Raw genomic sequence first — 16,766 nt, 5'->3', positions numbered from 1 at the left:
CCAGTCTGGAAAAAAATACAGAACAAAAGAAATTAAAATAGGTACATTTAGGATCAAAACTTTTTGAATGAATATGAATCAAAAACTAGTAAAAAAAACTTTTTTTTAAAAATGTGCTTCGTATCTTTTGCAGAATGTGTGAAGTGGGTGAATTAAAATACATGAAAAATTTGCATTTTTTATGATATAAAGATTAGGATCTAGAAAATGTGTACTATTACAAAAATTCTATAACAACAATTTATTTTCATTTTAAATTTATGCTGCATAGTATTTTGTGAATGAAAAATTATTGTGGATAATATACTAGGGGAAGTGAAGTATTTTAGTAAGCAAATACTATTAATTAGCTGACACTTACTGAAAGCTATTTTCCTCCATATAAGATTTTTCTAAAATGCAAAGAAAGCTTTTTAATTTTCCTAATGGAAAGTAATTTCTAATTGGAAATATCATAACATCACAATAAAACTTAGGTCTTTTAACCAAGTCATTTTTCCCTTTTGTAGTACATAAAATAAGTACTAAAAAAAAGCAAGCATAAGCATTTTAAAAATTTATAGAACTTATAACTCTATGAAACAAGCTAGAAAGTAAATAGCAAATCAACATGCTAATTTCTAGTCATGAAAATTTAAAAACATACTTTTATAAGTTGAACACAAAGCTTCCTAGAACAAAAAATTTTTAAATCATCCTTTTTAGAACATTAAAACAATGATTCATTTTCAGATAAATTTAAATTGTTTTTCCATGACTCTCGGCCCTAAGAGTAACCTAAAAAGGACATAGTAGTCATGACAAATTACATTTTATTTAATTTTCATGTATCTAATGAATTGAGGCTAGCAAAATACTTGAGCAACTAAAATGTTTTTCATGGATAAGGAAACCAATTAATAATTCTTGCCTTCAGAATACTTTTATAATCTGAAAACCTATCATTTACTAACCAAGTAATATCCCATCTGTCCCCAAGAATCCACTTTAAATCCAATGATTTGCTTGCAGGTCTCAAAGAAAAAGTTTGGGTCAGCTACTACATATATTTTTGGAACAATGGTCAATATGGAGCCTTTACTGACAGAAATCCTAAAGTATTTTCATATATTTTAATGTGCCTATCTATTGCTCCTTTTGTTTCCAATGTTTCCCTAGATTGAAGCTCAAGGAGATAGGAGTGTTAACAGGAAGATGAAGGCACTCAACACTTGTCATTATATTCTATTAGTTCCAAATGATCACCTCTTAAGGATATGTGCTATCTACTTTCTGCAGGTATATGATATCTCTAAAGCACCTGAAAACTTAAGAGTTCTATTTCCATAAAAAGGGATCAAAGAAATAACAATAGTTATATTTGAGAAAAAAGAAAAGGCAAAAAGACTGAATATTTGGAAGAAAGGCTCTTTAGGGAGCCTAACTATCTATCTAAAAGTTAACAAGAGAATCTGAAGTTTTATGTAGCGAAGTATATTAGTTTAAATATCCTGCATAAGGAAAATGTAAAAATGAACAAATATCTCTCCTATTGAAACTATTTTAAATTTATCATTCATTTAAAATGTTAGTGTAACTTCATGCTGTGTCTGGAAATTTTAGCTTAAATGTGCTAATTAGGCATTTATTTTAATAATTTTTGTCATCTAGTTACTTTTAGCCCAGACAAATATCTTATGCTTTGTTCCAAATCATGTTTATGACCCCATCCTAAAAGTATAATGAATAAAACTAGTTGGTGATTACTAAAGAACAAAAACAAGGAGTACAACTTCCTGAGTTTCCATTAATAAGCTACCCCATGCAAATTTGTGACAAAATATCAATAGATTACAAATTCTCTGAGGCCAGAAGCTAACTTCAAGAATTACTTAAGAATGTGGATAATTGGGGGCAGCTGAGTGGCTCAGTGGATTGAGAGCCAGGCCTAGAGATGGGAGGTCCTAGGTTCAAATCTGGCCTCAGACACTTCCCAGCTGTGTGACCCTGGGCAAGTCACTTGACCCCCATTGCCTAGCCCTTACCACTCTTCTGCCTTGGAGCCAATACACAGTATTGACTCCAAGATGGAAGGTAAGGGTTTTATAAAAAAAAATGTGAATAATTTAAAAAAAAAGAATGTGGATAACTTTCATAGACATGAAGAATTTATGTTTAGTTCCAATTCCTCTCAAATGATAAGAGATATTCTCATCACTTCAACTATAAAAACAGTATCAAAAGCAAAAAAAAGAGATAAAAATCAAAATGCAGAAACAAGAAGAATAAGAACTGGTAAATTTGGAGTGACACAATTTTATTTCCTTCGCTACAGAAATGAAAAGATTCAGAAAGATAAGGAATGGATAAAGGGATAAATCACTCATGGAGCCTGTCTTTGCTACACAAGCCACCCCACTTTAAAATATGTTCTAATAGTACTGATTATTGCACTAACATGGCTTCATCCTTTTCCCACTTACTCTTGTGACAAACTGATGCTTTCAGACAACTGGTAAAAGTTGAGGACAATCCATTAACACAAAAAAGGGAAACTAACAGTCTATAGAAGATGTGGCCTTTAAATTTTGCTTCTTGTAGTAATACAATGTTTTCCAACTCCTTCACTGCAAAATGTGAATGCTTAGCTTGCTTCAAGGTTCAGTCGGAGTGCACATTTTATTCATGCATTCAACAAACAATAGAATAAAAATATCATGAGAATCAATGAAAGAAAATGTGAAGGAAGATTCTTTTGAAATACTATTATGCCATAGGAAATGCTGAGCAGGAAAGTTTCAGAAAAATCTAAGAAAACATACTAATGCACAGTAAAGTGAGAAAAATCCAGAAAACATTGTAGAAAGTAGCAGAAGTTCTATAATGATGATCAACCATGAAAGATTTTGCTAGTCTTATTTAGACAATGATACAAGACAATTGCAAAGGACTCACAATGAAAAATGCTATCCACTTCCAGAAAGTGAACTGATAAACTCTGAGGGAAGAATGAAACACACTCTTTTTGCTCTGTTTCTCCCTTTTTCTTGGTTGTTTTTCTTATTTTTGCTTGAGATTTTTTGCAATATGGCTGAAATGGAAACATGTTTTCCATGACTTCACAAATATAATTGATATGTTGCTTATCTTCTCAGGAGTGGAAGAGGAACAAGACAACAGGAATTTGGAACACAAAAATTTTAAAACATGAAATAATAAAAAAAAATAAAAATAGTAAAACACTCACATAGGCACACATAATTTATGGCTACTTCAAGCATTGTATTTCCCAAGGCAGTTACAAAGCCAAATATACCTTTTCTGGGAAATGTAGTCTAAAGAATTTCCTCCATTTGTAAGACCTTCCTGGCCTCAAGCATTATGGGAAGTAGAACCCATGTAAAAGGAGGACCGAATGATCTTTCTAACTTTAAACCCTATGGTCTTAAAGGTATAAGAATCCATTACTGTTTAATCTTATTTTTATAAAATGCTTAGTATTAGGACCACATACTCATTAAAATATACTCGATAGCAGTAGTGTTAAATTTTAAAAGGCCCTGGGAGTAAGAAATATCTCTTATACTAAATTAAGAAATGTCTTATAATTCCTATAATAAATATATTATTCATGTTATCTAAAACTCCTCTGATGGGGATTCTCAAATTTTCATTAAAAGTAATCTAAAATAGATTCAATATTTTCATGGATCTGATTTTTCATGAATTTTCACGATACATTCTGGGAAAATGGAGGAATGCATCATAAGATTACCTTACCCTCCAAATTCCACCACAAATATTTAAAAATAATGTCTCTAAGTAAACTCTAAAGTGGCAAAAGTGGTTAAAAGCTGGGGGAAAATAATTGCTCAAAGTGAGACAACTTGGGAAGAAGCTGAGAGAGTTCTGGATAGCTGTCTAATGGCAAAATAAACAGCTGGCAGGGCCTGGAGGCAGTCTTCGACTTGAGATCCTTCAACCAATTGATGCTGGGTAGCTGACTGAGAGAAAATCTATGATGACTAGATATTGTATCAAATTGTTGCTATAGAAGAGGAGGAGCAAATATACAGTTGAGTGAATGGAAAATGGGAGTTCCTAATTGCTGTTCCAACACAAAAGAGTAAGAAGATACTTGTAGCCTCCGTAAAAACCACAGGGGATGAGTGTTGGAAAATGATAGCATTGTTAGCGACCCTAAAATACAGAAATTAAAAGAACCAAGAGATCAAAGACCCCCAGAGAGCCCAAGAAATAATAATAACTAAACCCTAAGGCATTATCACACACACACACACACACACACACACACACACACACACACACACACACACACACAGAACCTGACAGTTCCATAAAATTGACAATAAAATAGGCTGCTAAAATTAAAAAAAAAAAAACAAGAACTCAGTCATACATAGCTTCTTTGAAAATAAAAACCAAAATTCAAATTCAAAAGATGGTGAAATATAAAGCATTCACTTCTAAAACTTTAAAGGAAAACATAAAATGGGCATAAATCCAAAGACTTTAAAAACCAAATGAGAGTGGCTGAGGAAAAATAAGAAAATAAAAATAAAAACAAAATAAGAAAATATAGAAAACTATAAAAGATCAATTGGAAAAAAATCTCAACAACTTGCTAAAGAAAATAATTCATTAAAAATTAGAATTGCACAAGAGGAAATTTCTTAAGACAACAAGAAATAATGAAACTAAGAGAAAAACAAACAGAAGAGAAGAAATATTACAAAGCAACTGACCTAGAAAACAGATGAAGAAGAGACAACATAAGAATTCTTGGACTCTCTAAAAGTTAAGATAAAAAGAGTCTAAATACTAACTTTCAAGAAATAATTTAAGAAAAGTGTCCTCAAGTTCAAGAACTAGAAGATACAAGGTAGAATTAAAAAGAATTCACTGATCCCCACTTATAAAACATCTCAACAGGAAAAGTTATAGGAACATTATAGCTAAATTGTGTAACTTCCAGGTTGAGGAGAAAATACTACAAACAACTAAAAAGAAACATTGCAAATACTGTGGAGATACAATGGAGATAACATAAAATTTAGCATTTTCAACATTAAAACAACAAAGGGAATAGAATACAATATTTCAAGGAGCAAAGGAACTGGGCTTACAACCAAGAAACTACTATTCAACAAAGCATAACCTACTCATCATGCAAGAAATGAAATGGCTATTCAAGAAATAAAAGACTTTCAAATATTCTTGAAGAAAAGACCAGAATTGAATAGAAACACTGATATGCAATAAGCAGCAGCATAAGATTACAGGAAACACCTATTATAAAGGATTTAATATGGTCAAAATATTTACTTCTCATATGGGAAAATAGTATGTTTAACCCTTAAGAATACCATTAATTGGGTGGTTTGAAGGAGCATTTATTGATAGAAGTTTTGAGGTCAAACTGAATATAATAAAATGAAATAAAACTGGATGGAGGACAAATTGGAATAATCAGCTCATATTAAAGAGGCATGAATGAAACAAATGTTACAATAAAGAGAAGGGATGAAGGGATGGAGGGATGGCAATTATAATACCTTATTTTCACTGGATCTGAGTAAAAGAGAGAATAATTCATACATATAGAAAGGTAAAATTCTTAACTTATAAGGATATGAGAGGATGAGGATAAATAGATTAACATTTAGAAAAAGGGAGGGAATCTTAGAAGGGTGGAGGAGGAAAATAAAGGTAAGACTGAAGAAAAGATTAAGCAGGTAGTAGTTAGAATAAAATTGGATTTCTGAGAAATAAGATAAAAAGAGGGACAAATGAAGAAAAACTGTGAAGAAAAACAGAATGGAGGGAAATACACAACTAATAAATATAACTTTGAATGTGAATGAGATGAATTCACACATAAAACAGAAACAGATGTAGAATGGATAAAAATTAAAACCCAACAATATTATTGTTTACAAGAAACATGTTTAAAAAATAAAGGCATACAGTATAAAAATAAAGAAAGAGAGTAGAATGCACTGTGATTCAAGTGATTAAAAAAAAGAAGGGGTAGGAATAATCTCAGACAAGGTTAAAAGTGAAATACTTCTAACTAAAAGAAATAAATTGGGACATTACATTCTGTTAAAAGGTACTGCAGATAATGAAGCATTGCCAATACTAAACACATATATAACAAATTTGTTATATACACATTTTTAAAGGAAAAGTTAAAGGAGTTACAAACAAAAATAGAAAACAAAACTATAATACTGATGATCTTAAACCTTCCCCTCTCAGAAGTGGATAAATTTAAGCAAAGAAAAAATAAAGAAATTAAGGTAATAAATAAAATCTAAGATAAGCTAAATATGATAGATATCTGGAGAGAACTGTATGGAGATAGAAAGGAATATACCTTTTTCTCAGCAACACATAATACTTTTACAGAAACTGACCATATATTAAGAAAGAAAAATTTTATAACTAATTGCAGAAAAATTAAATGCATCCTTTTCAGATCATAATGCAATACAATTATATTTTAAAATGGGCCAGAGAATCATTGGAGACTAAATAACTTAATCTTAAAGAATAAGTGGATTGAAGAACAAATCACAGAAACAATAAATAATTTTTATTAAAGAAAATTATAATGAGACAACATACCAAAACTGATGGGATATAGCCAAAGTAGTAATTAAAGAAAAATTTTATTTCTTAAAAGCTTATATAAAAAAAGAAAGAACAAATTAACAAAATGGGTATACAATTTTAAAAATTAGAAGAAAATACTAAAAATCATCAATTAGAGCAGCAGTGTAGTTCAGTAGAGTAAGAGTCAAAAAGGTCCTGGGTTAAAATCTTGCCTTAGACAGTTTCTAACTCTGTGACCCTGGGAAACTCACTTAACCCCAACTACCTAAACTTTATAACTCTTCTGTCTTGGAGCCAATCTAAGACAGAAGATGAGAACTTTAAGAAATTCTCAAATACTAAATAGGAAATCCTAAAAATTAAAAGTGGGATCAACAAAATTGAATGTAAGAAAATCATGAAGACTGGTTTTATGAAAAAAATCAACAAAATATATATGTGACTTTAAAAAAGAAAGTATCAGGACCAGATGGATTTACAAGAGAATTTTACCAAACATTTAAAGGTCTTCTAATTCCAATATTAAACAAATTATTTAGAAAAATTAGTAAGGAAGGAATCCTACCAAATTTCTTTTATGAAACAAATATGGTGCTGATACCTAAACCAGGAAAAGCAAAAACAGAGAAAGAAAATTACAGACCAATTTCATTAACAAATAAAGATGCAGAAATTCTAAACAAAATATTAGCTAGGAGACTATAACAATGTACCACAAAGATTATACATTATGACCAAGCAGGAGTTATACCAGGTATAATCAAAACTTTAACATAATTGATTTTATCAACAAAAAACACATAATTCTATCAATAGATAAAGAAAAGACATTTGGCAAAATACAACACTCATTCCTAATAAAAATAATAGAAAGCATAGGTCTATAAGTTGGCTTTCCCTTAGATTTATAAGAAGTTATTATTTAAAACTATCAGTAAATATTATGTATAATAGAATGTAAGTTAGAAGCCTTCCCTTTAAGATCAGAAGTAAAATAAAGATGCCCATTATGACCAATATTATTTAATATTGTACTAGAAATGCTAGGAATAGCAATAAGAGAAATATGATATATATAGAAAATCCTAGATCCAAATAAAAAATTAATTGAAACAATTTAACTAAAGCAGCAAGATATAAAACAAACTCACATAAATAATCAACATTTCTCTATATCACTAACAATGTCTTGCAAGAAGAGACAGAAGAAGATGACCCATTTAAATTAATCATAGATAGAATAAAATACCTAGGAGTATATCTTCAGAAACAAATCCAAGAACTATATGAACATAATTTAAAATACTTTTTATATAAATAAAAACAAATTAAAAAAAATTTTTAATGGTCATTGTTTTGGTGAGCAGAGCACCAACATAATTAAAATGACAATCTCACCCAAGCTGATCTGTTTATTTAATACCATTACAATTAAATTATTTAAAAATCATTTTATTGAATTAAAAGAAAACAAAATTCATTCAGAAAAACAATAAGTCAAAAATATCAAAGGAAATAATGAAACAAATATTAAGGAAGAAGAACTAGCAATACCAGATTTCAACCTATATTATAAAGAAGTAATTATCAAAACTGGCTAAGAAATAAAAGATTAGATCAGTCAAACAGAATAAAAATAAAACAAAGAGTTGTAAAAGATTACAGTAACCTTGTGTTTGACAAAGATAAAGTTCCCAAGTTTTTGAATAATAATTCTCTATTTCATAAAAATTATTGGGAAAACTGGAAAGTAGTTGGTGGAAATGAGATCTATATTAATGTCTTACACCATTTACCAAAATAGGATGAAAATGTATAAAATATCTAGTTTTAAAAGGGAGATATTATAGACAAATGAAAAGCACAGGGAACATGTTACCTATCAGATATACAGATAGGAGAAGAATCTATGAATAAACAAAAGATAGAAAGCATTGTGAAATGCAAAATGGATAATTTCCACTATATAAAACTGAAAAGGTTATGTACAAATAAAATTAATGTCGCCAAGATTAGAGGGAAAGCAATAAGTTTGGGGAAAATTTATAGACAGTTCCTCAGATACAAGACTAATATCTAAGATATAGAGAACTTTGTCAAATATATGAGTGTGAGCCATTCCCCAATTGATAAAACAATTAAAAGTTATGAAAAGACAGTTTTTGGATGAAGAAACCAAAGCTATATAACACTACATCAAAAAGTACTCTAAACAATTACTAACTAGAGAAATGCAAATCAAAATAAATCTGAGATATCATCTCACACCTATCATGTTGACTAAAATGACAAAATGACAAACGTTTGATGGGATTGGTAAAACAAAAATTAATATATTGTTGGTGGAACTGTGAACTGATCCAACCATTTTTGAGAACAATCTGGAATTATACTCAACGAGTCATAAAATGTATGTTTTTTGACACAGTAATACCATTATCAGGCTTATTTCCTACAGTGATCAAGATAAAAAGGAAAAGAAACCATATGTTCTAAAATATTTATAGCAGTCTTTTTTGTGGTGGCAAAGGCCTGGAAGCTGAAGGGCCCATCAATTGGGGAATGACTGAACAAGTTGTGGTTTATGATTATAATAGAATATGATTTGTGCTATAATAAATTAAAAACAAGATGATCACAAGAAAAACCCAGAAAGACCTATATGAAGTGACTCAAAGTGAAATGAGCAGAACCAAAAGGATGGCGTACACAGTAACAATAATGAACAATGATCCAAAGTAACTGAAACTATTATCAAGGAGGCAAAGGATTCAGGAAAACTCCAAGTGAGTCAAGACAAAAAAGTTATCCACCATCACATAAGAAACATTCAGAGTCTAAATGCAGATTTAAACAATGAATTCTACACTTTATTTCCTCTATGAAATTTTCTCTAGTATAATCAATATGTCTTGCTGCACAATATGATGTATAGGGAAATATGTAAATACGAGATAATATATATACAACCCCCCTGCCTTCTTGTGAAGATTGGATTTGGCTCTCCCCTGATTGTAACAATGAAGGTACTTAGCTCTTCCTTGACAGTGAAGATAAAATTATAATCCCCTGCCTATTTTTAAATTTTAATCCCCAAAGTGTTAACTCAATATTTAAATTAGATCTACCCATTTTAACTACAAAAAAGTGTTAACTAAACAAAAAAGGTGTTAACTAACTACAAAAGGTATTAATACCCATTTCATACATTGAGTGGGCAATCCTGGAGAGAAGCGTCTGCTGTGACTGGTAGATATAAAATTTAGGGGAGGTGACACAAGAGAAAAAGGTCTTTAAATAGAGGAAACAGAGGCACACAAGGATCGATCAATAGAGATCATCTCTCTCTCTCTCTCTCTCTCTCTCTCTCTCTCTCTCTCTCTCTCTCTCTCTCTCTCTCTCTCTCTCTCTTTCTCTCTCTCTCTCTCTATTTCTCTATTTCTCTCCTGTCATCTCTTCCTTAATATCTTAACTCTATTGTAAATAAACTATCATAATTTCCATTTACTTGAATAATTCATTTTGGGATTTAGAAATTAAATCCCTGGTGACCACCAATTAAATATTCAAGTCCAACCAGAAATAAATTTAACAATTCGTTAAGAGAGGAGGATTGTGTGAGATAGATTTTTGAATATGAGTATTTTTTCTCTTGAATAAGCATATTTATCATAACTTATTATATATTTCTAACAAAGCATATGTAATATTATGTTAGTTTGTATTATTTTATATGTGTGTTATATGTAAAATAAAAAACGGTAACTAAAATTTTTTTTCATAAATCTGATTTTTGTTAGTATGGGTAATTCCTTCAATGACAAAGTTCAGCTTTTCTATGAAAAAGTAGATAGTTTTGAAGAATAAAAATAGCTAAAAAATATAATTATTCTGTAGCTGGAGTGACATTGCTCCTCCTACACATCTGGTTCTCCTCCTACATATCTGCTTTTTCTCTGTCTTGTTCGCTTGATTTTAATTCAGATCACATCCATTAGCTGTAGAAGTCCTCAAGGCTCTATCCCAGACCCTCTTTTCTTGTCACTATATACTATTTCACTTAATGATCTCATCAACAACCATGAAATCAATTTTCATGTCTATGTAGTTGACTCTTAGACCTATTTGTCTAGTCTGAGCTTCTTTCCCAACCTCTACTCTCATATCTTCAAATGCCTATTAGACATCTCAAACTATTATGTCCAGTATAAACTATGTTCAAACTGAATTTATCTGTCAAAACCTTCCCTTCTTCCTAACTTTTCCGTTAGTATCAAAGGTACTATCATCCCCGTAGTCACCCAAGAAGTATGTTAACTTAGGTTATCAACATTAACTCCTCAATCTTACTCCTAAATATCCAAATAATTACTGGATCTTATTATCTCTACTTTCATAAGATCTTTTACGTATCCCTTTCTCTCCTTTGAAATGCTACCATAATGCATGCTCTTGTTTCCTCATGTTTACAGTACAATATCCTTTTGGTCTCCCTACCTCTTCTCTGCCCCCACTTAGCCCATCTTCCACTGAGCTGTCACAAAATGATCACTCTTAAAATACAGATCTATATTATATTCCTGTTCAAAAAGCTCCAGTGTGTCCCTTTTGCCTAGAGGATCATATATAAAAACCCTGTGTTTGCTTTTTAATGTCATTTGTAATCTAGTAATCTGGTTCCCTTCTATTGTTCTAAGCTTCTTAGACTTTATTCTTCTATTATATATTCTATGATTCAGTAATATTGATTTCTTGCTACTTCTACTTCTCAAATATGACACTGCATCTCCATATCCTAAGTGTTTTTGCTGGCTATCCTCCATGGTTGGAACTCTTTTCCCACCTGTTAAGTTTCCTTCAAATTCCATCTTCTGCAAAAAGCATTTTCTGGGCCTCATTACCCTCTGAGACTACCCTCAAATTCTCCTTGTATATATCTTGTTTGTACATAAGTTATTTGCAGGCTGTCTTCAACATTAGACTATGAATTCCTTGAGAGCAGGAACTCCTTTTCTATTTTCTTTAACATAGTGCCAGAAACATAGTAGGTGCTTAAATATTTGTTAAATGACTAATGATGATTTTCACTCTAGTTTATATCTAACTTTTTTTACTACAAAATCAACTAGATTCACTATTTAATAAAAATGAAAGGCATTAACAGTAAGGAAAAATGAGGTATCATTGAATGAGTTTTCCTCAGAAAATTAAAGAATGATCTTATTGTTAACAAGCTGAAGATTAATGGAGTAAATGATTCTTCATTCCTAAAGAGATGAAGCTGACATGGCTTGAGTTTTGAAAAAAGTATTACAGGTTGATTATGCCCTAGTGTGAAATTAAGTCATTTCTGACCATATCTATGCATACTGAAATTGCTATAACTGTATACCTTGAATATTTTTTTCCTTTAGTTCAAGAACAATGGTATACCTTTTGACCTAGCAATACTACAATTAGTTTTATTTCCTAAAGTCATCAGGGAAAAAGGAAATAAACCTATATGTTCTAAAACATTTATAGTGGCTCTCTTAGTGGTGGCAATGAACTGGAAATTAAGGGGATGCCCATCAGTGTGGGGACAGTTAAACAAACTGCTTGTGGTATGATTGTGATGGAACACTAAATGATGAGGCTATTTTTTTTAAACATAGAAAGACATACATGAAGTTATGAAGACTAGAACACTGAAGTAGAATCAAGAGAACATATGCAGCAAAAGAAATATTGTTTGAAGAATGTATTTCTACCTTTGAAGAAGTGGTGAATAGAAATAAGCAAGAGTGATATATATACATATATATACACATACATACATATATCCTTCTATCAAGTAATGCCTTCTCTAATGGGGGCAGGGGATGGAAGGAAAGTGTCACCTGGGAATTTTAATGTAACAAATAAATTTTTAAATAGTGATGGCTATGAGATAGCTATCAGTCATGCTATATCACCATGACTTCTTTTTTCTCTATATATAATCATAAATAGCCATAAAATGGATGGCCATAGGATCCAACTGTAGTGGTAGCAGCAGGTACAGCTAGTAAGAGATCATGAGCTGTTGTTATGGGACATGTTGTGTCAAAGTGGAAATCAACTCCCTTGGTCTGAAGGACCAGAGCTGGCTCAGGCCATGAAGCGGAACTATATCAATTATAAACAGACTAGAAACAAGATGAGTAGAAGCTACTTCTAAACCCTAGCAATGCCCTAATCAAGATATTTGATGGAGAATTCAACAACCACTGCAAACCTACAGCCCATGGAAATGAACAGACCCTAGTATCCACCATCCTTAACAACATTATCGCTGATTTGTCAGCAGTAGAGACTCAGGGAATGGAATAACATCAGTATGTGAACCAAATAAATCACTATATGGGCAATCTTTAACAGTAGTTTGACCCAGTTGAAGAAGCTGCTGCTACTGTCATCCCATGTTAGCTAGCTCTACCAGGTGCTTGCAGATAGCACCATTCCCTTTTCAGACTTTCATGTTTCCAGAATAGTTGCTAATGTCTATAGTGGACTTTCTAAGATCAACATCAACTCAAAAAAGTAAGTTATGGTACAATTTTGGGTTCCTAAAAGGACAATATCTGGAGATCTCTCCCTTGTTTCTGCCTCTTCCTTCCTTTCTTTCTGTATGTATAGAAACTTGCCTTACTAATAATCACATAGCAAGAAGACTTACTGAAGGCCCTAAAACAGAGTCTCCAAGAAGCCTAAGTACCATGTGGGATATGACTAAATAGTGAAGGAGAGAATCTATGAAGGAATGACACTAAAGGGAGATGGGTTGGGGCAGGGAGACAGAAACATTGATATAAATATTACTTTTTGATAGGTGGAGAAGATATTTGACCTTCACCTCATTAACCTCATTAACATCACTATTTCATACAGGAGCATGAACTGATAATAAGAATGATTTGGTTATCTTACTTCTCACACCCAGTTTTTACATGTTTCTAAAATAAATAAATGAAAATAAAAATAATTTTAAAAATAAAATAAAATTTACAAATTTCATTTGTTTTGGCCTACTACCCACCACAAAGGACATCTATTAAAAAAAATGCGCAACGGCTTAGGCAGTGAAAGCACCTGCCAGGTCAGATGGAGTGCCTGAGCCACACCGCTGTCGCCCCCTCCCTCCGGGACCCGTAACAGCCTCCAGCACCCCCGACCCGCGGTAATGTGTGACCGCAAGGCGGTGATAAAAAATGCAGAAGGCCTCTGTGGAGTGTGCCTATACATGTATAACTCAGATTGAATTGCTTGCCAGCTCTGGGAGCAGGGAGGGAAGAAAGAAGGGAAGCAATATGGATTATATAACCAGAAAATTTATGAAGAAATTTATTAAAATAAAAAATAAATAAAAATAAATTTTAACTTTGATTTAAAAAATAGTAGATACTTAAAAAACAATTTCTCAGCTTTTAGTTACTCAAGACATTCAGATGACACTATAATTGAAAACCCATCTTTCTTTGTGTTCACATTTCAGCAGTGTACACAAATGTAGCTGCAATATATAGTCTCAGGAACATGGTGAATAAGAATAGGCTAATGGGTAACAAACACATATATTCAAATGTTTTCTACATTAGGAATCTTCTACTACAACAGATCTGAGCTATTAATGGACAGCCTACTTCAATTAAGCTAAACTACCATTTAAATCAACAAAAACATATAATTCAAGAAGGGCACTGAGGGTAGTTAGGTGGCTTGGTGGATGGAGAGCCAGGCCCAGAGATCAGAGGTCCTGGCTTCAAATCTGGTCTCAGATACTTCCTAGCTGTGTCACCTTGGGCAAGTTACTTAACCCCCATTGCCTAGCCTTTGCCACTCTCCTGCCTTGGAACCAAGATATACTATTGATTCTAAGATGGAAGGTAAGGGTTTAAAAAAAAAAGGAGGGGGTTGCATAGACCTCCTTGCAGAACAAGTATATATCATCAAACATTTTTATAGGAGGAAGATTAAATTAAAATACTATATTTTATAACATAAAATATTTATAATATATTTTATTGATCCAAAGTCTTCTATTTGGTATATTAGATGTGTCAATTTCCAACTTAAAAGTAATGAGTTAAAACTGACTGCACTCTAAAAGAATACATAGACTACAGACTACATGGCATTTTAGAGAACTAAAAAGCTCTAAAAATTGGTATATCTGACAAGTCCCCAAACAAATCTTCGGTCTAATAATCATAATAAAGGAGGAAGAAATTAAACATATCTCCCCAACAAAATGTAAACTTCCTGAAGGCAAGTGTAGCTGTTTTTTTTTGTCTTTGTAACCCCAGTGCCTAGAACTTGGCCTGGCACATAATTGAAACTTGATAAATGCTTGCTCTAGTTGTTTTATCCCAAAGTCTATTCCTGTCACATTTACTCCTGTCCTATTATTTTCTGACAAGCACTGCTAAGAGTCAAAGAACATTTTGCTTTCATCTACAAAACTTTTGCGATAAATATCAAATACTTTACTTTCAAAGTTTTATGTTTATTTTTAAATAACATAGCCTTTGAGTTTGAGAATGTTTTCAGGCTTTGAAAACTCAGAATTGAATGCCAAATGGCATTTGATTGCTCTGGTTCTCTTTCTTGCTTTCTCTCCCACTCTGCCTTACCTACTTTTAATTATATATAGTACTTCAAAGGAATTTAGTAAGTTCTTGGCTTCAGTTTATAGACTATGAACTGGCCATATAAACACCACAATGATTATCTCTGGAATTAACTCTCAACTATATATTTGATTATCAAGTAATTCTGATGTTCAAATATGGCAGATGACAAAACCTTTGCTATACCTAACTTTTATATCATTCAGGTATTTGAAAAACAGAATACTGAATTTGGTTACTGAGGACCTGCTTTTAAATTACAATGTCACTTACTATCTGTATGACTGACTACATTATCTTCTCTGGGTCTCAATTTTCTCATCTATAAAATAAAGAGGTTGTACTGGATGATCTCGAAGATTCCATTCAGATCTAAACGTTTCACCCCATGATCCTACATTTAAAATAATCATTTGATAAGTAATTCATTAGTAAAAACAAACTCCATCTCCATTTCTATTTGACTTTTTAAAAATTGACTGTGCCATAAACTTGTGCTTTTATCTTTACTTTCTCTGTTTTCTGCATTTTTTTCAACCAGATATATTTTTGTGTATTTGCTAATGGTACCTGCTTTTCAGTATGTAGATTTCCAAGAGCCTGCCCCTTGGCCTAGTGGTTTGAATATATTTACTCCTTCCTAATTATCTAATTTATGTTTTCACAGTGTTTTTAATATGATAATTTTGAATAATTATTTATTAGTGCAAATACCATGTTTTCCTCCTTTCAAAAACATTTTTTAGGAATGTAGTTCACTTTTAGAGTTAGCCTATCAGGGACCAAAACACCAATCAGAAATAGTCTCTAAGGAGTTATAGCAGTATACTACATTTAGTCAATATCTTAAAACTATCTCCCATATTCTAATTATTTACATTTTAAAGTAAATACACATTTACCTTTTGTAGACTGGTGGGATTCAGCTGAGTTTTATCTATTATTTTTACTGCAACCTGAAAAACAAAATGATACAATTATTCAGGAGATTTCTGACTTTTTCATTTTTCCCCAATGACACAAATTAATTTATTAAGTGTCTAACTGAATAGAAGTCTTCAAGAATAAGACTGAATCTGTGGCTTCTATCTTGATCAAGGTTTGTTCTCATACTATAGACCCGTGGATATCTTTATTACAAAAGAGTCTAAGACTTCAAATGTATAGTGAACATTATTTTTATCTTTATCAATAAAAAATCATGCAAAATTAAAATATTTATTAAGCAACATACCATGTGCAAAGCACTATACCTTGAGTTCAAATTAAGACTGTAACCTTGTGAAATTCCAACCCCTTCCCAGCACTATACTCCAGAAGACTAACTAGTTCTTTGTATTGCCTATAACACTCATTTAGCATTTGTATCAGATAAGACATATGCTGGAGGTCAAATGAACTCCTGATCTGGGCATTAGCTATACTAATTGTATTAGGCTCCAGCTCTTGTATCTTGTGACAATTACCTCATAATGTTTATTTGTCTGTCAGACCACCAGT

The 16,766-nt window shown here is 31.8% G+C and overlaps 1 protein-coding gene across 9 annotated transcripts in view; it reads right to left on the bottom strand.

Moving 5' to 3' along the window:
- The window catches only part of MARK1 (microtubule affinity regulating kinase 1), a 162,977-nt gene that overhangs the window by 82,293 nt on the left and 63,918 nt on the right, over window positions 1-16,766 (bottom strand). For all 9 annotated transcript variants that reach the window (XR_008916221.1, XM_007481424.2, XM_056815962.1 and 6 more), the window contains exon 3: window positions 16,169-16,222. Coding sequence is in view for 8 of the 9 variants with exons in the window: in XM_007481424.2 (XP_007481486.1) it covers window positions 16,169-16,222 (54 nt within the window). In the remaining variant the exon portion in view is untranslated. The remainder of the gene's footprint in view (window positions 1-16,168; window positions 16,223-16,766) is intronic.

Source organism: Monodelphis domestica, chromosome 2, assembly GCF_027887165.1.
Source record: "Monodelphis domestica isolate mMonDom1 chromosome 2, mMonDom1.pri, whole genome shotgun sequence".
Taxonomy (NCBI): Eukaryota; Metazoa; Chordata; class Mammalia; order Didelphimorphia; family Didelphidae; genus Monodelphis; species Monodelphis domestica.
The sequence above is the reverse complement of the archived record's forward strand: the minus strand, read 5'-3'. Positions and strand labels throughout refer to the sequence as shown.